General features: G+C 38.4%; 1 protein-coding gene across 4 annotated transcripts in view; it reads left to right on the top strand.

Annotated features, from left to right (window-relative positions):
- cacna1c (calcium channel, voltage-dependent, L type, alpha 1C subunit) overlaps window positions 1-24,948 on the top strand; it is a 136,480-nt gene that overhangs the window by 83,134 nt on the left and 28,398 nt on the right. For 3 of the 4 annotated variants that reach the window (XM_052553966.1, XM_052553965.1, XM_052553967.1), the window contains exons 4-15: window positions 12,545-12,684; window positions 13,684-13,823; window positions 14,390-14,551; window positions 14,634-14,836; window positions 16,425-16,528; window positions 18,943-19,115; window positions 22,334-22,424; window positions 23,156-23,182; window positions 23,575-23,735; window positions 23,987-24,212; window positions 24,453-24,654; window positions 24,735-24,855. In XM_052553966.1, the coding sequence (XP_052409926.1) occupies window positions 12,545-12,684; window positions 13,684-13,823; window positions 14,390-14,551; window positions 14,634-14,836; window positions 16,425-16,528; window positions 18,943-19,115; window positions 22,334-22,424; window positions 23,156-23,182; window positions 23,575-23,735; window positions 23,987-24,212; window positions 24,453-24,654; window positions 24,735-24,855 (1,750 nt within the window). Of the gene's footprint in view, window positions 1-12,544; window positions 12,685-13,683; window positions 13,824-14,389; window positions 14,552-14,633; window positions 14,837-16,424; window positions 16,529-16,793; window positions 16,898-18,942; window positions 19,116-22,333; window positions 22,425-23,155; window positions 23,183-23,574; window positions 23,736-23,986; window positions 24,213-24,452; window positions 24,655-24,734; window positions 24,856-24,948 lie in introns of all 4 variants that reach the window. The other variant, XM_052553968.1, reaches the window with a different exon arrangement.

The following is a 24,948-nucleotide window of genomic DNA, read 5'->3' as shown; positions in this document are numbered from 1 at the left end:
CTTTTTTTTCTTAATTTCTGCCCGTGGGTGTTGTAAAACATATGTATTCTTATGTATGTCTTTTTAAATTTACATTTTCATGCAATATTCTGTATAAATTAAGTTATAAAATTAAATTGAAAGATGGCCTTTAAGGAGTGAAAGGCCTCCAATCGGATTCCAAGATTGCTTTGTTTCTTCTCGATTGGTAAGTGTAACAGTGTTTATGCTGCAACAGCTAAAGTCGGTCTAGTAGCCTACACCAGACGTGACAAAGTGACCATTAAAAATCATTTGAAATTTGTGTCAATACGTCATGAATAGAATGCAGCAGCGGTTTTTGGTCGGGATTTGTCTTGCGTGCCACGCTGCATCCAGTGTAGACCATAGATGTGTATATATAGTGATTGTTTTGGTGATTTCAAATGTCAACATTGGCTACCAAAAATCGCTTACCCCACCTTTAAGGCCCCTGTCCTGTAGTTGATAATCTGTCCTGTGGATCATTGTCTGTCCTCTTATTTTGTGTGTGTCTATCATACAGTTTATAGTTTTTGCCCTGTAGTTCAGTCTGACTATCTTGTATTTCCCTCCATTCTGTTCTGTAGTTAAGTTCAGCAATTGTAGAGAGTTCAGTTGAGCACTGTGTGTTTTTACTGACTCATTCAGTTTTTCAGTGACATCTGAGGTCATTGATGATTCTGTCTGAAGAGTGAGTTTATTCATTTAATGGAAACTGTGGTGTGCGATTTCTAAGCCTGCAAACAGATGTAGCTTGAAAACTATGCTGAAGGTGGCACAAACACAAACTAAGCCATGTTACTTCAAACAGTTGTTGCTTGTCCAGAGTGGAGCTATTTAAGTAAATGTAACTGGACATTGACAATGAATTGTTTATGAACTTAATAGCCCTTCTGGACGTTGTCTGGACATTTAATAGCCCTTCAAAAAACCTCAGACATTCCCATATGAGATCAATTCAGACTGTGATTTAAAATGCTGCTGAGAAACAGTAAAGTCTTTCTCTCTTTCTGACACACTTCTCCTACTGTTTTCTTATAATGTCATATCTTGTTAAACTTCTTTATGTTCTTAGGCACTGTGTGAGTGTGTTGCCATAGCAACAATAGATGTAAATGAAAACATGTGTTTAGAGAGTTAAAAGAGAAATGACAAGGACAGTTAGATGAGATTTCTCTACAAAATTCAGCCAGAAATAAAGAAAGACATGTAGGTGGAGGTGCAACAGTGTGTTTTCAGGTTGTGTGCTGTTAGTTAAAGGTCTAAGCTAGGCAGCGAGAAGAGACATCTGAAATATTTGGCTTGAGTCCATCACTGGGATGTCACACCGGTCTCATTAACATTATTTACATTCCACTGAGAAAAGCAGGCCAGCTTTTCCCCTCTCTTTCTTTCTAAGCTTTTGTGCTTCGCTGTGATCACTCCTGCCAGCCAATTGCACAAAAGGACAGATGTCTCTGTCTGTCTTGTTGTGTGTATTACATTCATTGGTCTAATTATTGTGCAGAGGTTATAGTATAATATCATATAATGTCAGTAATTTGTTCAGCACTTTATGTGCCATCATGTAATGGAAAAAATAGGAAATTATATTTTGCTCAAAAAAAAGAAGCCTATTTCATGTTGATTTTTATGTCATTATGGCTAAAAAAAAAAAAAAAAAAAAATCTAGTTCTTGTGAGATTGCTTTGTGTCACACCCAGGGACTGTTCTGTTTGTTTTGATCTAGTTTTCCCTTGTATTTCCCATATTTTATATGCCCATATTTTGCCTTCTTGTTCCCTGATTGTGTTCTGTTTGATTCCAGGTGTGTCTTGTTTTCCCCTGATTGAGTTGTTTATTTAAGGATTGTTCTTTTCAGAGTTTCATCGTCCCGATGAAATGTGCTCATGTGCTCCCGAAGTTGTTTCTATTTTTGGATTATTATTAAAGATTGCTGAAGTTTATTCAACATCTCCTCATCTCCATATTCCCTTGCTCCAGTGAATTGTGAAAGAACAGTGGACCTAAAAAGAGAAGGCTGAGAGAAGCTGAGGACAGGCTGTGGTGTTTGCAGCAGGGCAGGCAGAGGTTGGAGCAATATGTGGAGGAATTCCTTGAGCTTGCTAACCGGATGAGCTGGCGCAACGCTGCTATAGGTGTGTGTTTCCAGCTGTGGCTTGACAATGAGACTATCCACTGCGATCTTCCCATGTGTGATTTTCCCTTGATGGAGCTGATTAATCTCGTACTTTATTTAAACAGTTCCGAATTTGAAGTAGAAAGAATAAAGGAAAATTCAAAGTATTGTCGTGCAGGCCCCTCTGGAGTTTGCTGTGTCTCCCCAGCTCACCCCACGCCAGGAACCCCAACATACCGCCCCAACGGCTCTGACCACCTGCCCAACCCAGGAATCCCAGAGTCCTCCAAAGCTTCTCCCTCATTCTTAGCCCAGAACCGCCGGCAGTTCCGATGTCACACCTGGCGGCCGCAGCATTCTCAAGCCTGCTTGCCATTCCGAAGTCAAGCCTTAACCCCAAATCAAGGGAGGAATCAAATGGCGCTTTTCCATTACCAGTACTAGCTCAACTCGACTCGACTCGCCTCATCTCGGCTCGCTTTTTTCTCCTTTTTGCATTGCAGATAGTACTTCCACCATATTACCTGTTCGTCAAAGTGATGCCGCAGGAAACTTCCGTGATGTAATCTTCTATGCGACACACACCCACTACCTACACACAGGACAATGGAGGAAATCGAGTGTATGCTGTTTTTGATCCTCAAGATGTGGCTGTTTCTCACAGCAAGAAGATAAACATTGTTTCTGGAGAGGCTGAGGGCAGCAAAACTATTTTATTTATTCAGGATACTCTGTCTGGCGCATGCAGTGATGACGCAGTGAATAGTGACGACTCTTTCTGAACAATCAGCAGTCTGCTGTGTTTTTACATCACATTTTAGTATTGCCTCAGCTCACTCAGAACCTCGCCAGAGGTGATACGAAAAAAAGTATCTGGAAGCAGGTACAGGCACAACTTTTAGACAGTGAAAAACCAAACAAAGTGAGGCGAGCTGGTACTGTGTAGTGGAAAAGCACCATAAGGAAGAAGCGACTGTTGTCCACTCCAGAAAGGGCTCCAATTCCCATGTCCAGCCCAAGGATGGCTCCAGTTCTCATGTCCAGCCCGAAAAGGGGTCCAGTCCCCCATCCTGCCCACAGAGGGCCTCAGAAGCCATATTCTCCCCAAGGATTTTTGGGGAGACACCGGTCTTATAGGGATTCATCTGTAGAGGTCGGGCCGAGTTCAGAGGCCTGGCCTCCTGAAATGTCTGCTCCGCCATGGTTCCCCAAGCTGCCTGCTCCACCATGGCCTCCTAGTCTGTCTGCTTCGCAGTGGCTCACCGATTTGCCTACTCCGACCATTGAACCCAGATCCGATACCACCTTGGAGGCATCCCATCTTGAACAAGCCTGGCCTGAGGGACCTTCAAGACACCCACCCTGCCACCTCTCGATGTTATATAATGTGTGTGTATATATATATATATATATATATATATATATATATATATATATATATATATATATATATATATATATATATATATAATGTGACGAGTCAGCAGCCTCCTCCCTGATTGTCATCGTCACCACGTCCTAAATCGCTGCCCTTTACCAGGCTCCCGACAGGAGTGGGTGTGTGAGAGAGGAGGGGCACTGGATGAGGCAGGACTGGCGGCGTGTGATGGGGCACACCTGATGTGAATGGAGACTCATCACTGCCACTGTTGAAAAGCCAAACGCGCCTCTCCTCGTGAGACCGGTCTCTTCCCCGTGCATGCACACTGGTGTTCTCATGGGTTCAGGAAGGGAGCGTTGAGGGACTCCCACGCCACCAGAGACGTGAGCTGCCCGACCCGCGGTCCGGATGAGAATCGCACCCGTTTACATGGCCGACGGGCCAGGATCATCAAAGCAGAGAAGGGGGGAGCTGGGGTCCTCTGGGATAGAGCTTATAGCTTTAAATTAAGTAGTAGTTATACTAGTAAAACCAGTGATTGTGTACATGTGTGATTTATGACCGCAAACGTGCACAAGCATCTGTATGTTCACGGGTGTATGTCTGTATGTGTGTGAGTATCAGATCTCAGTGAGTCTGTAGGCATGTAATAGGGCTGGTGGCTTTAAGTCCCAACAGTTTACAGCTTCCTTTAAAACCCCCTTACTTCTCTCTTTGTGAGTCACTGGAATGGGAGAGTGAGTCATATTGCTTTAATCATGCCATAGAAATGCTGTCCAACAGATGGATAGAGAGAAAAAGATAGAAGGAAAAGGAAAGAAAGAGAGATGCCCCATGCAACTTATCAATTCATGTGTCCTAATGTATCTATGATGCAAGTTCTTTTTATAAGCCATGAAATCTCCTTTTCTATTACTAAGTCACACATACAGTAACTGAACGCAGGTAACAAGCATGCTCCACTTTAATCTTGGGATCGTTAGGATCGTCCTTACAGCTTTTACACTTGACCCAGCAACAAAACAGTACGTTACACTCCACCCACCCAACCTCCACTGTCAATTAAAAGACTAACACGATTTTCTTCTTTGTGAAAAGCAGCTCTGCTTTGTCCATCCTTGATGTTGTTTTCATACCCGTTCTCCTCTCCTGCTGGTAGCAGCATCCTCTACTGTCACGCCGTGTTCAGTTTCTCATGTACCAGAGCGGCAATACGCTGTCTTTCGTAACGGTCAATGCAATGACCTAAACATACAAAATCAACTGTAAAGTCCTTTATTTATTGGTGATTACATACATTAGTGGAACTTGCAAGACGGGCAATAATCACTATTACGGCACAGTCACAGTCAGCAATTTTTCATCAGAGAAATCCTGTCATTTTAATAGGAATCCAAGCAATCTACAGTTTTGAAGAGTGAAAGATTTCCCCATGCAGATTTCACAGCAGGTTCCAGTTTGTAATTTCTAAAGTAATAGAAATAAAATTAATGCTATAATTTATTTTACATTATTTATAATATAAATGCAATAATATGTTTTTATAAATATTCATACGAATAAATATAAATAAATAATATTTGTTGAAAATTTAATTTTTATCATTTAGATTATTTAAAATATATAAAAGAGTGAGTTAGGATATTCACCATAGGACCACTATTGCAACCATTCTGCATGAATTAAGCACACGAAAGCACAATTTATATTGTCCTATGAAGATATTAAAAAATCCACTTTTTATGTTTAAAATTGTGGAATTGTGAAAGCAAATATGTATCCAGTCCCATTTACCTACCAAAAGACCCTGCTGTTTAAGATTAACTGACATAAAAGGAAATCAATTTCAGTTTCATGTCGAAATTGTACATCATGTTTACCCAAGAAAAATGGTTTAGTGTGAAGCTGAAAAGGTGTGTGTGTGTGTGTGTGTGTGCTTCTGATTCTACCTAAGACGGTAAAAAGGCCACCCAGCATACAAACGTACACACACTCATGCTTAAGAACTCAAAGCTGCAGATAATTCTGTTCCTACGGGACAGAATATTTTTGGTACCTGCTGAGACAGATAGAGAGAAACAAAGAGAGAGAGAAAGGAAGGGTATACAGATGAGTATGTGGTTAATTTTAGAAAGTAGTGTGAAAAATGCAGCGATCCTCCTCTTTTCGCAGTTGCTAACCTCAGATTGGTCGAACTTTGCGCAGTGATCCCTTTTGGCCAATGAGATGTATCATCATGAGAGTAATAGACCCATCGGGGTCCTTCCTTAAATATATACACTCAGAGAAAATATGATTCCTACCCCATGTCGATTATTATTATTATATGTGTAGGAGAGTGGGTGGAATTTGGCAGTCATTTTCAGATAGCGTTTGAGCACTGCACCATAAATAATTCCTCTCTCAAACACACACACACACACACACATATGCACATGCTCTGGGCTGCTGGTGTCAGTGCAGTGTGATGATGAATAGACCCAGTAATGTTATTTCTGGAGAAATTACGACACTGCCAGAACTCCCTTCATATCTTGTTTTAGCGCATGTTTCGTTTGGTTATTTCGTCTAGGTTTTTTGGGGTTTACTCCAGGAGCATGGGAACATTTGAGAAGTGGGGGAAGCACATTATTAAAAGGTAGCTTTGCTCAAGAAGCTCGTCTAGTAGTCTTACATGAAGAAGAAAAAAATAAAAACATTGGTAAAGAGCCACAGTTCTTAGTATGATGCTGCCTACTGTTTGTGCATTGCCGTCACAAACATTTGACAGAGACTTAAGCTGAGTTTTCAAATTGTTGTTTGCACAGCCAAACCAAATGAACTTAAAATACTAATTAAAATATCATTATTTATAAACTTACTAAAATGTGTGCGTGTGTGTGTGTGTTTATATAATGTAATATTAAATAATAATATTTAATTAAATATTTTTAATACTTTTTTTAATAATAATAATTTCTTGTTTATTTTTTTAGGAAGTGCAGGTTATGAAAATAAAAATATACAAATTATATTACAGATACCAAATATACTTACAAACATTATCAATAATTTTGTCTAAATAGTCAAAATATAGTCCATATATATATATATATATATATATATATATATATATATATATATATATATATATATATATATATATATATAATTTTTTTTTATGTCAAATTATACAAATAATTATATAATAAAAACATATTTAATGGTTTAAGACATGCACGTTAATAACAATTATATTAATTATAATACTTTAAGTATTTAAAGTATTTAATAATTTAACAATGCCAAATTATAAAATTGTTTAATTATTTAAAAAGAGCGATTTAGTACATTATCACAATAGTGAATAAGCGATATTCATCTATTTTAGATATTTTACTAAGATGCATTATAGTTATTTTGATTCAAAAGAATAAAATGCAACAGATCTGCAGTGTTATGACCATAAGGCAGAAAGCATGTTTCTGTGTTGACTGCAGGCGTATTAAACACACACGTGTGCCGTGAAGCTTCCTGTCATATTGAACCGTGTGGTGTCAGATAATGGTTGAAGTGAACCGAGCGACACATGTGAACGCTTCCACACGCAGGATTCACAGAAGGACGCTGCGTACCGGCGCAGCCATGCTGCTGCTCACCAGCTGTCTCCATGGAGACCAAGATGGGCTCTGGTTGTCTTGGAAACAGTTAGCAGCATGCTATGGGTTTTCTGCTCCTGACTCTCTACGTACAGTCAATATTTAAACTGACTCAGGACTTCATCTTAAATCTCCAATTAATTTGGTTGTTTCTGACAGGATTCTTGGCCATATGGAAATATAAGCCCAAAAAACACATATATATATATACACACAATTTTTTTTTTCAATTTGCCGTAGTGTACCTAATAAAGAGTGTGTTGCCTTGTGACATCATTGGTCCGTCAGGAGTGACTTGAAAGTTGAGGTGTGTGTGTGTGTGGGGGGGAGGGGTCTGACATGGCATCTGCTGACCGCAAATCCTGTTACCTTGGTTACAGACAGACTGGTCATAAAGGTAAGGTCACAGAGATCGGGAGGGTCTGTCCCCCGAGCGGCTCACTGTAATTTGATTGGCTCCTGGCCCCGTTTGGGCACCCATCACAGAAAATTGAATTATCGTGACTGTCATCCAGAGAGGCGCACAGCTCACCTCTCCTGTCTTCATCCTTCCATCTCTCCACTCCTCCTCTCATTTACTCCTCATTTTTGCCTCTCTGCTCCTTCCTTCCTTCTTTTCATGTCTTCTCTAGTCTATTTTGTTCTTCATCATTGTTTCTCACTTTTGAGAGTGGAAAAAGAAAGGGGTTGGTTGAAACCGTGGTGAACGACATTATTGCTGTGTCTGAATGCAGATGAGATGAGAGTTAAAGGAATACCAAAAATTTATATTGTCATTATTTAATGACCGATATGCGTTTTTTTTTGTTTTTTTTTTTGGTGCATAAATGAGATGTTTGAATAATCTTTGTACTTTTTGTGTCTATACAACAACATTTTATATTCCTACAAAGCTCCAAAAAGGACAAACATTTTTACACACTTTTCTGGTCCGTGTACTTGCAGTGTACTCACCCAAGGAAGTCCTGCTAGTATAAGGTTAAAGTTAGATTAAGGGGTAGGTAGTACTTAGTTATTACCCAGTTATTGTAATTGTATAATACAGTGGTTCCCAACCTTTTTCAACTCGCGGCCCACACAACCAAACACATATGTTTGCGCGGCCCACTTCAAAAAAATTAACTGACCCCGCTATTGTTGGGTTAATAACTTAGTACTCAGAAGCTAGATTTTAAACTATATTTATTGAATAAACTAGGGCTGTGCGATATGGACAAAAAAACAAAAAAAAAACTCCCGATTTTTTTGATCAATTTTGCAATTGTGCTTTTACAGTCATAAATGCATTCAGGATTAATTTGAAACATATTTCCAAAAGAAAACCAATCAGAGCTTTATCAAAAAGTTGTAACATCTCTAGAACAGACATAAGTCAAAATTATCACTATAGTTGAAGATGTAAAAAAATGTATAGACTTGTGGCAAAATAAATAAATAAATAAAAAATCCTGTATACAGGGACTTTTTTTTTCTTTTTTGCCATGCATTGTTCATAGAGCTCATTAATTGTAGCGGTGCCTCAGGTGTTTGCAGTGTGTATACAGTATGTGTATGCGGTCAGCAGTGAGAGCGCATAAATATAACGCGAAAGCACATTAAAATAATGCACGAGTGCGAATCTCTCTGTTCGCAGCAGATTTCCTTTGCTCTGTCACAAAATCGGTCGTGCTTGCTCAGATACACGCTGCTTTGCGAGGAGAGAGTGTGCACACTTAAAACGTGTCTCCTCTCACTTAAACTGCATCCTGTTCACTAACAAATTCACTCTATGCTCATGTGTTAGACATTAATTATTTTCGCACGTTTTTATTTCTAGCCTTTTACCGCAGTGAGAACGCTCTGATCCGTCAACATTGGCTCAGAAAAAAGGCGCATCACAGACAGTGTGTGAACCTGGAGTTAGGCATATGCGCACACTCAAATCGTGATTTTAGGACGTTTTCTTTTAATCGCACAGCCCTAGAATGGACTGGAAATGATCAGAAAATAATTGGCGGCCCACCTGCAATATCACCGGGGCCGCGGACCACAGGTTGAAAACCACTGGTATAATAAGTACATAGAATGTACACGTTGAGCAGGACTGTATATAGTCTATGTATTTATATCTAACAAGATATATAATATATATCTTGTTATAAACAAAATAAAAGTAATCACATTCAGATGTTCAGACTGGTACATTTTGTTTGAATACAACACAAAAAAACAAATGACGTCAAAGTTGATGGCACTCGTCAGCGTATCGGATTTGGATCTGAATGTGAACGCAGGTCTACCACTTCCCTGTAGAGACAGGGTGATGGGAAAAAATGGATCGGATAAAATTTTATATTACAGTTGCTTTGCGTTCACTCTCAAAACCTTTGAGTTCCATCGAGATCGCGAAAGTTTCTCAGGGGAGCACTAAAGTTTTTCATGTGCACGCAATGAGCAAACGAAAAGTTTTTCCGGAGCCAAAACCACAGAAATATATTTTTTTCCTTAAAGGAATCATGAACTACCTATGTTTTTTATTTTGTCAAGATTTTTATATATATATATATATATATATATATATATATATATATATATATATAAAACATAATTTAGAAGTAATTTCTGTCTTGTTTTGAAGACACACCCACATGTAGCGCTTTTGCACTTCAGGCATCCCGAGTTCGAGTCCTTTCCTGATGCCATCTCCCTCTCTTTCTCACACTTCACTTCCTGTCCACCTACTGTCATATCAAAATAAAGCCATAAAACTTCAAAAATAAAATGCAATAAAAATCTCCTTTTGTGTTTCACTGAAAAATGACAGCATAGGCTACATGTTTGGAAATGGCAATTATAAAGGATGATTTTTGTAAAAGTTTTTTTTTTAATTAGCTAGAAGTTAATTAAGTTGGTCAGTCATTACATTGTGTGTGTGTGTGTGTGTGTGTGTGTGTGTGTGTGTGTGTGTGTGTGTGTGTGTGTGTGTGTGTCCAAGACGGGACTGAGAGAGTCAGCGGGTTTTGGATCAGAGAGTGCAGGGTTGCACTGCGCCAGATGCCTCTGAGTGTGTGTGTGTGTGTGTCTCTGTGCCAGCTGGTTCAAAGGAAAACTAACACGTCTCGCCTTCTAAGAGTCTTAATAATACATTCTCACTCGCACAGATATCTTACGCTACTCCAGGCTTAAATTGACCTTTTTTAATGTGCTATTGCTGCAATTATGGGCATGAGTGAGTAGCCCTGTAAATCGCTCTCTCACTCACACCGTCTCTGTCTCTCTCGCTCTCTCTTCATCTTTCAGAGAGCAAACGGTCAGTCTTTTGCTGAAGGATATGCAGTGTAAACTCAGAATTATGGTGTATAAGTAATATAAAGCACACCATCACATAAATTCAAAACACACACAACTCTTTATCTTCATTGTCCTCACAGATATACCGTACAAGGAGAGATAAGATATGGAACTGTTATGATATGATATGCGTGTTATTGTCCCCTGATGAACTGATACAGATGTGTTTAGCATATATAAGGCAGCTCGTGCTGAGAAAAGAATTGGAGGGAATATTGGAGCCCTGCAGTAAGTTATACTTTGTTTAAAATGGGTCTTTTATAATTTTTTCCTTTCTTTCAATTTTCAAGAGGCCCACATAATGCTAATACATTTTTACACACTAAAAAGCTTCAGATTTTGTTGTTTAAATGTATCTGGGCTGATGACCCAAAACTCATGGGTCTAGATTTGGGTTGTGAAGACCCATGCACTATTTGAGAACAGGTTGACGATTCCTGCAGCTAATGTATTGTGTAAGTGACTGTTGACAGACCGAGCCATGGGAATATTTCCCTTTCTCTCAGTGAGCAAAGCTGAAGCCCTTATTTTGCTCTGTAAACCCAAATGGCTCTCAGGGGACGAGACGGTCTCAGAGCAGCTCCCACGACCTTTGACCTCCTACATCCACACGCAGCAAATCAGAAGAAAACGGGTGAAGCCAAGCAGGACTGTATGTTAGACTGCCTGTGTTGTTTTTTAATGTCTTATCCAATCTCACTGTAAAACACAGAGGGAATATGAGGATAGGGCATCAAAATAAATCCATAATTAAATGTAATACAATAGATTCATCTGTTTCAATGTAACAGCTAGACGTTTTCTCTCTCTCTGTGTGTGTGTGTGTGTGTGTGTGTGTGTGTGTGTGTACATTGGATTGCTGTGGTGTTGATTGCGCTGATGACCGAGGGCTCTTGTCAGTAATTGAGCTTAATTAATTTAAGAGCCTCGGATTGATTCCAGATCTCAGAGTTTGGTCTACAGTAAAGTAGGTGACAACAGCTTCGTTTAACCCTGTTTTTTAAAGCAGCTGGATTTATAATGTGGTTCCACATAAACAAAACACCTGTTAAATGAGTAATTCGCCCCAAAAAGAATATTATTCACTCACCCTCATGTTGTTTCAGATTCTTATGCTGCTGCTTTTTCTGCTGAACACAAAAATAGTTTGAAGTGATCTACAAGTAGCCTAATTGTTATTTATTATATTAGAACCAAATATATTATATTTTAAATTATATGTATTTATTTAACATTTGGATTCATGTAGCATTGTTTAAGATGTGTGTTTTTTCCTCATCTGAATTATCTTCACACATTTTGTGTGCAGTTAATTCAGTACCATTTACATGCATTAAAGTACTAAATTGACTAGTTATTAAAAGTAAGGCTTATCACAGTGTTCATTTCAATATCCTCTCCAAAAAGGAAATTGGCAGCATAATTTTTTGCATGTGTAATAAAACCCTTAGCTACAGGGATATTATGGTAATTTCCAAGTTAATGGTCTTTCTTCTGTGTAAATCATCTATTTTGACTTAGATACAGTCTCTAGGACCTGCTTGAAGATGTTACTTTTTTTTTTTGGTTTCTTATTAAATGTGTAATGGTCAGAACATCATTTATAAACATTAGTGATTTAATCTGCCACAAGAATAGCATATATTTTTATATATTTTCATATTTTCATTTGAGAACTACTGATATGCAGCCATTTTATTCCATTTTCTAAAATCAATTGACAGCTAGTTAAAACAAATCAGGTCTGATATCCCTTTTCGCAGAGTTGTGTGTTTTGATCCTCACAGGAAAGTTGTGAGACAGTCAGCAAAGACTTTGAAATTCATCTGGCATTTACAGACGGAGCATTTCTGCTCTATAATCCACTCGAACACAGTGTCTCTGGTGCACCGACATTCTGTGTGTTTGTGTGTGTGATATCTGTTCTTTTCTGATAGGCCTGATCTGTAATAAAATGTCATCCAGACAAATGGCTCAGTACATTGTTAGAGCTTCGAGCAGCTTTATGCTTAAAGATATTAGAGCTGATGCAATTAGAGAACTAATATCCTCTTTGTCTCTGTTTTGTCTGTCTAGGAACGGGTGGAGTATCTCTTTCTGATCATTTTTACGGTGGAAGCATTTCTGAAAGTTATTGCATACGGGCTGCTGTGGCACCCTAATGCGTACCTGCGGAACGGCTGGAACTTGTTGGATTTCATCATCGTGGTGGTTGGGTGAGTAACCTGCAGTAACTCCCGAGACATGGGAACATATGTGAGGAAGTGATATGGTTATCATAGTTTGAATGATCTGAGAGGTCACACACTTTAATAGAGAAGAATGCTTTTTGTTGGGTGTCAGTGTTACGACCCGGCTCAAAGTCATAACATAAAGAGAACAACTGACAAGATGATTTCAAATAAAGAAATTGTAAGTTTATTTAAAATTAAACAAATAATGTCTAGGGTTCGAACACAAGATAATGATAGTAAATATCAACACAAAATCAGCTTTTTGTACATCTTTTTTGTGTTTGCACAGAAGCTGAAATTGCTGATATGGGGGTAAAACTTTATTTTACGGTGTCCTTGTTACATACGCTACATGTACTTACTATTATAAAAACAATCAATTATGCATAATTGTGTGTAAGTAACTCTAATCCGAACCCTAATCCTAACCCTAACCATATAGTAAGTCCATGTAGTTAATTAATGTTCCTCAGTACTTCAAATAATTACACTGTAATTAAAATAAATTGTAACCAAAGGTATTATGAAATGTATTGTTTTAAATATGAAATTATGTTCATGGAACATAGAATGGTTTATAAAATTCTAAATATATAAAATACAAATAAATTATAAAAATACAAATGAACTATCTCTAAAAAAAACTTTTCTAAAGAGTCTTAAAATATCAATTTTATTTTGAATATTTTATTTGCATTGAATAATTAGTAAAACTAATAGCTAAAATGGCTAGAATATTTTATTTTAAAATATAATTTTAATATTGGTTGGTACGGTATCTAAATGTTGCATAGTGTTTCAAAGTAGTGTTAACTTTCAAAAGAAAATAGTAAATTCCCCACAAATAACTTTTTTTCCCCCCATGATTTGCATTTGCTGCAACAAGGGAAAAGTCAAGACTGCTTAGTTAAATGATGTTTTAATCTGAATGATAATTGATAAAAATGAGGCGATAATGTCCTCTTTCTATCTCTCTTTCAGGCTCTTCAGTGCAATATTAGAGCAGGCCACTAAAGGGGATGGTGGGACTTCAATGGGAGGCAAGGCTGCAGGGTTTGATGTAAAAGCCCTGCGAGCCTTTAGAGTGTTAAGACCTCTGAGACTCGTATCTGGAGTACCTAGTGAGTACACACACACACACACACTCTCTTCTGATGACTGTTGAGTAAGTTGTCCATGAGTCAGGACCGAGAAACTGAGAGAACATGAATTTAAATACATTTCCTTCCTGTAGGAGGATCTGAAACGATTGGAGAATCAGTAATCACAACCCAGAAATCCAGAAGTCAAAACTCTATTAAGCCATTCTTATCAGCATGTGTAGGCACAGATTTTATCGTTGTGTAGGCAAAACCATTTTCTTTCTGATTGCCAATTTTGTCCAGATTGCGAACATTCATTAGTTGTTATTATGTGTCCCTCTGGAATACTTCTGAATAAGCAGTCACTTTATTCTGCAGGCAAATATTTTTTCAACACCAAAGTATAATGACTTTTAAACTGTATACCATAATTGACCATTTGTTTTTAGCTGTTCTGGCTTCGTAAATGGATCATTATCATTTTATTATCGACAATATTCCGAGTTTAAACAGTTAGAATATAAATGCTTCACTCACAAAACAGAAAACCCTGAGAAAAGTGATGATCTCCTGTATTTTCAGATTCCTTTCCTGTGTGCTTGCAGGTTTACAGGTGGTGCTGAACTCCATCATTAAAGCCATGGTTCCCCTCCTGCACATCGCTCTGCTCGTTCTGTTCGTCATCATTATTTATGCCATCATCGGCCTCGAGCTCTTCATGGGCAAGATGCACAGAACCTGTTTTTTCTTCAAAGATGGACACAGAGGTCAGGATTTTATGAGTATTTGTTCCTTCCTTGTTCTAGTCATTGGCTCCAGATCAACTGACAGAATCCTGTTTTCTTTCAGGTACTATATCTGAAGAGAAGCCGGCCCCCTGCGCCCCAGGCACTGCCCATGGACGCCATTGCACCCCGGCCAACGTAACACAGTGCATGATGGGATGGGCGGGCCCAAATGATGGAATCACGAACTTTGATAACTTTGCATTTGCCATGCTGACTGTGTTTCAATGCATCACGATGGAGGGCTGGACTGACGTCCTGTACTGGGTGAGTCTGCTCCAATAACGGCACACTACACCTAAAATAGAAGTGTATAAGCACACATGGTCCCTTTACAGAGAAAAGACACATGAATGAGGTAGGGTTAGGAGTATCACCCAGTGTCTTTAGTTAAAAAGAGGAGGCTTTCCCAATTTGCAACAAATTCTCAAGGGAATCTTAATGTAACCATAATGGGAATTTTTCTTGTAGGGTTTCACACAAAAACTAGGTATTTTAGAACATAGAATAGATAAAATACCCATGTAAAACATTTAAAGTGTTCCAAATATATTTTGGGGGTATTTTAAAAGATCCCAGTGTGATTGTTATTATTTTGTATAGAGATTATTATGAAACAAGTACATATTCTGTTAAAGATCATGCAATGCCCAAAAGAACTGTAAAAATCTAAAAAGAATCTCAGATTATTTAATAGGGTCTTACTTCTTAGTTCCAAATGAAAATAGAAGTTCTATTAGGAATCCACATCCAGTTTTGTGATCTTTATTTATTTGTTTTATTGCATTTTTATATGTATTTTTTTGACTAGGTGAGTAGTGTTTGTTACGGATCAGTGCTGCACTACCACTGACAATTTGACATTCATTGATTTTGTACATCCATTTTTATACCTTGCAATTTTTAAACTTTTGTATTTTTGGATGTTTTATATTGAAAATATTCTGCTGATTCTTCATTGTGATATTTTTTTTTAATTTGCAGAAATTCCAATTAAAATTAGTGCTATTAAGTCATTAATCATGATTAATAGCATCCAAAATAAAAGTGTATTTGCATAATATATGTGTGTGTACTGTGTGTGTTTATTATATAAATACACACGTGCGTGAATATATTTAAGAAAAATAGTATATATCATTTTTCTATTTTTGTATATAATATAAATTATATAATATTTTATTAAAAAGTATATCAATTATATACATAAATGTTTTTATACACATGCATATATTTTGTAAACACAAACTTTTATTTTGAATGCGATTCATCATGATTAATCATTTGACAGCCCTAGTAAAAATGTGATGAAAACAACAAACCAATATTTTGCATCGTATGACATAATTTTCTAGTGAAAATGTGTTTAAGAATTTATGGAGTTACATTATAGCAATATAATTTTGAATACTTTTATTGAATTAAAAACATATTTCTAATGCAAACATTGAACATTCTAATGTGGTGGAGCCACTGAAAACATTTGTAAAAACCAGAACTATTGAGCCGACTCACTAACAGAAAGAAATCCTGTTGAGCCCTCTGTGTGTGATCACTGCTGCTCTCTAAAGCCCATCTTTCTGTATCTCAGTCCTCTGCACTCTTCCAGATACTTAAAGTGATTGACGGTTTTCCTGATGGCATCTTTTAAAGCAGTCAAACAGACTCAGCTGAACGTCTCTGTCTCTCTCTGTCTTTCTCTCAGTTGAATATGCTCTATGCTTCATGGGTTTTCTTGATGTTCTGGGTTTCTGAGGGCCCAGCATGTGCTGTTCACTGCACTCGTTTCTGCTGACTGTCTTCCTCTGCACTCTGCTCTTCTTTCTTTTTTCTAACTGTCCCCTCCTCATCTCAGATGCAGGATGCCATGGGTTATGAGCTTCCGTGGGTCTATTTTGTCAGTCTGGTCATCTTTGGATCCTTTTTCGTTCTAAATCTGGTTCTGGGTGTGTTGAGCGGGTAAGCATTGTGTGCTGAAAGTGTGTGTGTGTGTGTGTGTGTGTGTGTGTGGTTTTTTGGACAATAGAACAAGCTCTGACTGAACTCTGATCAAACACGTTTTCTTTCTCAAAGCACTGGGCTTGAGCGAGCCAGAGAGGGGTTATGTAGAACTGCCCATGTCCAGCAGACACATACTAATCATTCATTCATCCCTCTACAACTCTACCCCTTCATCCATCCATTCCTCTCTCCCCCCATACTCCATCCTTCCTTCCATTCCCAGGTGAATGATGCTGTAGGGAATTCCTGGCCATGGCTTTATTTTGTCACTTTAATCATCATTGGCTCCTTTTTTGTTCTTAATTTGGTTCTTGGGGTTTTAAGCGGGTAAGGGTCACTCATTCATTCTCTCTCTGTCGTCTTTATTTCTAATTCAGTTTTTTTTTCCTTTTGAGGGAGTGTGTGTGAGAGAGATATATTATCTTCCTTATCATCGTTTTTGTGTTTAAAACAAGTCTGTACAAACAAGGGTCAAAGGTGTTTTGTTTCCCATTTTCCCTTAAATACACATTCATGTTCTTGTTGTGAGTGAATATCTTGCTCTGTTTATTGCAAGAAACACTGCTGTACAAAAGTTTGGGGTCAGAAAGATTTTTAATGTATGTATATGTGTGTGTATATTTGTATGTGTATATATACTGTATATACATACACTCACCTAAAGGATTATTAGGAACACCATACTAATACTGTGTTTGACCCCCTTTCGCCTTGAGAACTGCCTTAATTATACATGGCATTGATTCAACAAGGTGCTGAAAGCATTCTTTAGAGATGTTGGCCCATATTAATAGATTAGCATCTTGCAGTTGATGGAGATTTGTAGGATGCACTTCCAGGGCACGAAGCTCCCGTTCCACCTCATCCCAAAGATGCTCTATTGGGTTGAGATCTGGTGACTGTGTGGGCCATTTTAGTACAGTGAACTCATTGTCATGTTCAAGAAACCAATTTGAAATGATTCGAGCTTTGTGGCATGGTGCATTATCCTGCTGGAAGTAGCCATCAGAGGATGGGTACATGGTGGTCATAAAGGGATGGACATGGTCGGAAACAATGCTCAGGTAGTCCATGGCATTTAAACGATGCCCAACTGGCATTAAGGGACCTAAAGTGTGCCAAGAAAACATCCCCCACACCATTACACCACCACCACCACCAGCCTGCACAGTGGTAACAAGGCATGATGGGTCCATGTTCCCATTCTGACTCTACCATCTGAATGTCTCAACAGAAATCGAGACTCATCAGACCAGGCAACATTTTTCCAGTCTTCAACTGTCCAATTTTGTTGAGCTTGTGCAAATTGTAGCCTCTTTTTTTTCTATTTGTAGTGGAGGTGAGTGGTACCCGGTGGGGTCTTCTGCTGTTGTAGCCCATCCGCCTCAAGGTTGTGCGTGTTGTGGCTTCACAAATGCTTTGCTGCACAACTCGGTTGTAACGAGTGGTTATTTCAGTCAAAGTTGCATTTCTATCAGCTTGAATCAGTCGGCCCATTCTCCTCTGACCTCTAGCATCAACAAGGCATTTTCGCCCACAGGGCTGCCACATACTGGATGTTTTTCCATTTTCACACCATTCTTTGTAAACCCTAGAAATGGTTGTGCGTGAAAATCCCAGTAACTGAGCAGATTGTGAAATACTCACCAACAACCATGCCAGGCTCAAAATTGCTTAAATCACCTTTCTTTCTTTCATTCAGTTTGTAGTTCAGGACATTGTCTTGACCAGGACCACACCCCTAAATGCATTGAAGCAACTGCCATGTGATTGGTTGATTGATAATTGCATTAATGAGAAATTTAACAGGTGTTCCTAATAATCCTTTAGGTGAGTGTATATGTATATAAATATAACTTAATTTAACAACATTTAAATTTTTTTGCTGTATTTTTGACAAAATGTATGAAATGCAGCCTTGGTGAGCATAAAAAACTTTTGAACAGCTGTGTATTACGGTGGCTGAGAGAGTTCAACGCACTGAAAATAGAAAAAAAACACCTGCAATTTTAGAAAACAACTTCATCAATTTGACAACACACACACTGAAAATGCTTACAACCAAACAAAGAAATGCACTGCAAATAGAAAAAAAACACCTGCAATTTTTGAAAACTACTCAATTAGACAATAAATGGATTTCAAATGCTCACAACACAACCAAACAAAAAAATACACTGCAAATAAACTTCTTTGCAGTTCGTTGAGCTCTCTCGGCCACAATGGTATGAGTCCTTATAGAAGTGTTTTTAATATTTGATTGCACTTGTAAAATATTTTTGAATTTGAATTTTTTTACACTTTTTCTGATTCAGTCTGTTTATTTTACGGGATGGATATTTAGAGGAAGTCTCTCTCTTTCCATTTCTCAGAGAGTTCTCTAAAGAGCGAGAAAAGGCCAAAGCTCGCGGCGATTTCCAGAAGCTCCGTGAGAAGCAGCAGCTAGAGGAGGATCTGAAGGGCTACCTGGACTGGATCACGCAGGCAGAGGATATCGACCCTGAGAACGACGACGAGGGACTGGACGACGACAAGCCTAGAAATCGTAAGTATGAAGCAGAGAAGCACCAGGGTGGGGCAAATTAATCTGCTTAAGTTTGTTATCTGAGACGTTTTTGCAAAAGCGTTGTCCATGCAAATGTAAAAAATTGGTTTTAAATGCAAATGAGTATATTGAAATGTTACCTTAGGACTTTGCTATTGTTTTAATTTATTTTTTTGTTTTAATACTGAGATGAGATATTGTCTCTTTTATCTCTGACACTTCAATCATTATCAAGGCATGATATCTAAGTCTGTTGTAAATAAGGGTAAAATTAACTAAAAACACAAACTTTTCTTTTAGCTAGTTTGACATGCCCATTTATGATATTTATTGTCATTATGAAAACAGTATCCATTTTCTATAAACCGCAACTCACTTTAAATATTGATTGTGAGGTTGGCTGCCAACATGCCCTGAAGACTTCTTGCTTGCTGTTACAGATGTAGATTATTTCTGTATACACAATATTCAGATATGTTATGGATCGGTTCAGTTGCAGATGAGAGTTCTCCATCAGAAACTCACCGCAATCCAAAACTTAAATGGATCGTTGAATGTGTTTGTATTTGGGCAGGTTTTGCTATCCATATTAGGAATTAGAAGCAAGCAAAAGCAGACCAAGCGTCATTGAGGGGGACAAAAGGTTCAGAAAACGTCTAGACAGTAATCTACAGTAGATAGAAAAAGATGTTGAAAATGCCAGTTTTAGGCTTAGGGTTGTATAATTTGTTTATATTAAGAATAATAAATGTGAATGGGAAGTCCCTTCAGGGATATACAGTATATATAGAGAAGTGTGTGTGTGTATTTGGATTTATTTTTGACTCTGGTATTTCAGAGCCTGAGATTGTGTATTGTCAGTCTAGCCCCTAACTGAGATCAGATGGGAAAACACTTTCACACACAGACAATATATAGAGATATACTGCAGTCCACTTGCTGACGCACATCTAGTGGCTCAAAATAGAACTACACTTCAGATTATTTGTATTTTTTGTATTAACAGTGATGTTTAATGTTAAGTGTTCAGTGTCAAGTGTTGAGTTTTTTGTGACCGCCTTATTTAGACATAAATATTCGGGACAGAGCGGGCTGGTGGCATTGTTATCTGTCTGACTGTGTTTGTCTCTGACTGTTTGAGTCACGCTCTGTTGTTTTCAGGGAAGACTCATCGTTTACAGTACATCCGTGGAGCGGTGAAGAAAAAAGCAGCTCTGCTTCGTAAGGCGTGTGCGTCTCCATAGCAATCACGGTTTACTTTTGCGTCTGCATGGGAAAAGTGCAACAAGACCTTTAAATACTGACCCCCCGACCCATCCTTCCCCGCCCAGACTGGTCAATCTGGGTATGGAGGGCGATGGGGTCTCCCTGCTTAGTTCTCCGTATTTTAGATTTCTGAATGATGATAAGCATGAACATCTGAGAGGTTTGAAATTTAGACTCACTGCTCTTTTGGGATGGTGTACGTTTTTCTGTTTGAAATATCTGGACTTGTAGCATGTGGTTTTTTTTCTCCAGGTATTTGAATCAGAATCTGGTGCTTTGTAGCAAATTGTAGTCTCACATCATGCTCCTGTTCCAGTGTGATCTGCATGTGATGCCTAGATAGAAACAGTTCTGCTTTGCACACCACAGTTCAGATGGTTCTGACTATGAGGTTGTGATTTCTCTTTAACAGCCATTGTGAGATGTTAATAGAAATAGATTGCAAAGTATTGTGGACATTTTTCTCCTGATTTATGTTGCTTCACTCCCATCTACTTCATATTTGTTTAGAGTGTTTACGTTATTTCTATTATCTTAATTATGAATTACAAGAGTAATATTCATTTCATTTTAAACACATCAATTTACACGAGACATCATCAGCATACTGATGATGTAATGTCACGGTTTGACATCTGTAATCCTGTCTCAGAATATCCGATCAAACATAATCCCATAATCCCATTTCCAAGGGTGGTGTAGTCTGGATGATAATGTGTTTATTTATTTATTTATTTTTTATTAAGAAATAGAATTAGGGGAAAAGATCAAAGCCAATAAAAATGCAGCATGGAATTTAGAGACCCTGCTTGACCCCGCCCCTTGTGCATGTTAATGAGATGGAACAGTAGGCCTGCATGCTGATTGGTAGATTAGCCTTGTTTTTTTTTTTTTTTTTTTTTTTTTTTAGTCTTTTACATGATGCATTTTGGTAAGTTTGTCCAACTTTGGTTTTGTTTTGAAATCTGAATGAACCCATCCAAATCATTAAGTGTTTTATAATTCTGTTGGTTTGAGGTCTAGTTTAATTTAAGATCCATTCACAGACTCGACACCTATGAAGCACAGTATATGTGTGTGTTGATGAAATGGGGGATTTGATTCTTTTCAAACACATTTTGGGGCAGACATTTTCACATATGGTCCATATTAAACATTAAAGGTCACATCTGAGCATGGATATGCTGGCTGTCATCAAGACTGTCTATTTAATAAGAACAGGCTCAGTAACAACTTTCTTTGTATATAATCAATTATTCTTATCTTTTTCTTTCTTTCTGTTTAAAATGAATAATGTTGCATGTTTTATGTTTTTATATTATGACTTTATTATAGTTTTGACAGGTTTAACAGCTGAATTTGTCATTTAGGCCTTTTTTTATTAGTAACAAACAGCTTTGTGTTTCTAGAAGCATCGTATACAAAAAAAAAAAAGTAAATTTCTCAGTAAAACTGCACCCGTCACAAACATTCTGAACAAACACTTTAATTTGGTTCCTAATGTGTTCTTTTTGGTGGCTTGCTGTGAGGAATATCTTACATGCGTTAAAAAAAAAATATGTAGGCCAAAGTTATAATGCAAAAGTTATGGCAGATGTTTTTTTCTTTAGTCAGCTGGTCGGTCTTTGAATCTGTCATCTCACTTAGTAAGGTTCAGATTATTGTATGGTTAGACTCATGTGTTATGTTATATGCATTATGTTAAAACTACATTTTACTTCTCATGGCCAGTTTTTACTCAAATTTCTTAATTGGTAAGTGTTGATTTTGAATCCTGGTCATTTCTGCTGTTAGTGTGCCAGTGTAAAAGCTCAAGTAAGGGTCCTTTAGAGATTGAAAGTCAGTTTTTGTGTGTGTGTGTGTGAAACCAGCCTTTGATGAGCAATGAGTATCATCTTTTACTGGTAATTCATCACACACTCTCTCTCTCTCTCTCTCTCTCTCTCATGCAGTGAGTATGCCGGCCAGTGAAAATGAGTCAGTGAACACTGATAATGCTCCAGCTGGAGACATGGAGGGAGAGACCTGCTGTACTCGCATGGCGTAAGTCCCCACAGCATCCCGTTCCTCCTCCTGCTCTCCTTCCTGATCATCTCTTCTCCTCTAATTTCTCAATTACTTCATTTGTATTTCCCTCCATGCTTAATTCGCTTCAGACTTACTCTTTCCAGTATTCAGATATTTGCAGAGATGTAAGGTTGAGAGCTGGTTTTAAATGGTTTGCTGGTAGGTGAGGTCAGCTGGGCTCAGTGGGCGGCTCCTGGCGCTCCCGTCATCTTCAGTGTCTTTTTTTTGTGTGCATCTGTTGCTGTCCTCTGTTTTCCAGCTGATTAGTGATCAGTGTTTTATGTCACAAACACAGACAGGAACATTCATGCAATACACAGCAATAAAAGTAACATTCCCACGGATATTAAAAATCTGTGAACAGTTAAATCATATGAACAGTTTCATTTACATATCACAAGGCGAATATGTCATCACTGTAAATGATGAGAACCTTTGTCAAGGCAATGCAACACAGTGTGATCTATCTATCTATCTATCTATCTATCTATCTATCTATCTATCTATCTATCTATCTATCTATCTATCACATGTGGGTGGCACTCAGTTGCTTCTGCTCATCATCATGTGGGTGCTCTGAAGTGTTGATGATGTATGATCAGGCCCACCTGACTGCCCCTCCCAGTTCTGCTGTCTCTGTGGAAACGCTGTCCTTCATGATGTTGTGTCTGTTCTGTATGTATAATACATTCTGTTTTCCATTCCAGAAATAGGATCTCCAAATCCAAATTCAGGTTAGTACATTACATCCCGTCTGAAGGCGAGGCTGCCTCCCATACTGCTCTTCATTTATGTGTGTGCGTTTGTGTGTTTGTTGTGTTTCAATGCCAGTGTTGTGTTTTGATCATCACGGTTGCCCTCTGAATCAGTGGCTGAACATCCATTAACGAGTTCAGACTGCCAGTGTTATTCAGGTTAGAGTTGTTTGCCACAGATGCCAAAAGAATTGAGAGCAGCAGCATTTTTTCAATCACTGCCAGTACAAACACGCATAGTTGTTGTGTTTCCAGAAAGTGCATTTGGTGAATACTGAAAGGATATTTATCCCGGCTGGTAAGAATGGTGTCAGATCGTACAGACTTTGAATGTTTTATATTGTATTTCTCTCTCTGTCTTTGTTTTGCAGTCGATATTCACGCCGATGGAATCGGTTATGTCGGCGCACGTGCCGTGCAGCAGTGAAGTCAAATGTGTTCTACTGGCTGGTGATTTTCCTGGTATTTTTGAACACACTTACCATTGCCTCTGAGCACCACCAGCAGCCAGAATGGCTCACCAATGTGCAAGGTACTCAACTCTATAGCTTATATATTTCAATATACAATACTTTTGCAAGTGAAATGTATAACAATGCATCCTTGAGCGGTCAAATATTTATAAAAGTGTATGTGTGATGTACTATATATTTTGATTAGTTGTCCTTGGCGAAGCTACTTTTATGACTCCCATATTATTTTAAGTACTAATTAAAGTATTAATTTCTTCTCTGTGTTGTATAACTTTCATAGTGAATGGATGTGTTGGTTCTGTGGTTACAGAAATCGCCAATAAGGTGATGCTGGCTCTTTTTACTGGTGAGATGCTGCTGAAGATGTACAGCCTGGGCCTACAGGCCTATTTCGTCTCCCTTTTTAACCGCTTCGACAGTTTTGTGGTGTGCGGTGGAATTCTGGAGACTATCCTGGTGGAAATAAAGATCATGTCACCCCTCGGCATCTCTGTGCTGCGCTGTGTGCGTCTGCTCCGCATCTTCAAGATCACCAGGTATGTGTTAAAGGACAGTTCACCCAAAAATTATAATTCTGTCATTAATTACTCACCCTCATGTCGTCCCAAACCAGTAAGACCTTAATTCATCTTCAGAGCACAAATTACGATTTTTTAACTCTAACTTGTTTTAGGACCCTTGCTGTCTATGGGATGGTCATTTAACTTTATTTTAAAGAGTGTGTTTTGTTACCAGTGTGGTGTGGCTCTGTATTAATGCTGGCTGTCCTCTCTCAGGTACTGGAACTCTCTCAGTAATCTGGTGGCATCTCTGCTGAACTCGGTGCGCTCTATCGCGTCCCTGCTTCTGCTGCTCTTCCTGTTCATCATCATCTTCAGTCTGCTCGGAATGCAGCTCTTTGGTGGCAAGTTCAACTTTGACGAGACGCGCCGCAGCACCTTCGACAACTTCCCCCAGTCTCTCCTCACCGTCTTTCAGGTTCTGCCACAGTCTGATCCACAGCACGCAACTCTTCATGTGTCTTCAAACCTGACCCCTGTTTGATTTTGTGGTGGTAGATTTTGACCGGAGAGGACTGGAACTCTGTGATGTACGATGGGATCATGGCGTACGGTGGACCCTCCTTTCCTGGCATGCTCGTCTGCATTTATTTCATCATCCTCTTCATCTGCGGAAACTGTATCCTAAAGAAAACTGGTTTAACACAACACGATTTTGATCAAAGAGTTGATAATTAAACTAATCAAAACCTGACCTCCTGAACTCTAAACA

Source organism: Carassius gibelio, chromosome B4 (genome assembly GCF_023724105.1).
Source record: "Carassius gibelio isolate Cgi1373 ecotype wild population from Czech Republic chromosome B4, carGib1.2-hapl.c, whole genome shotgun sequence".
Taxonomy (NCBI): domain Eukaryota; kingdom Metazoa; phylum Chordata; class Actinopteri; order Cypriniformes; family Cyprinidae; genus Carassius; species Carassius gibelio.
Note: the sequence above shows the minus strand (reverse complement) of the source record. Positions and strands in the feature narration are given on the sequence as shown.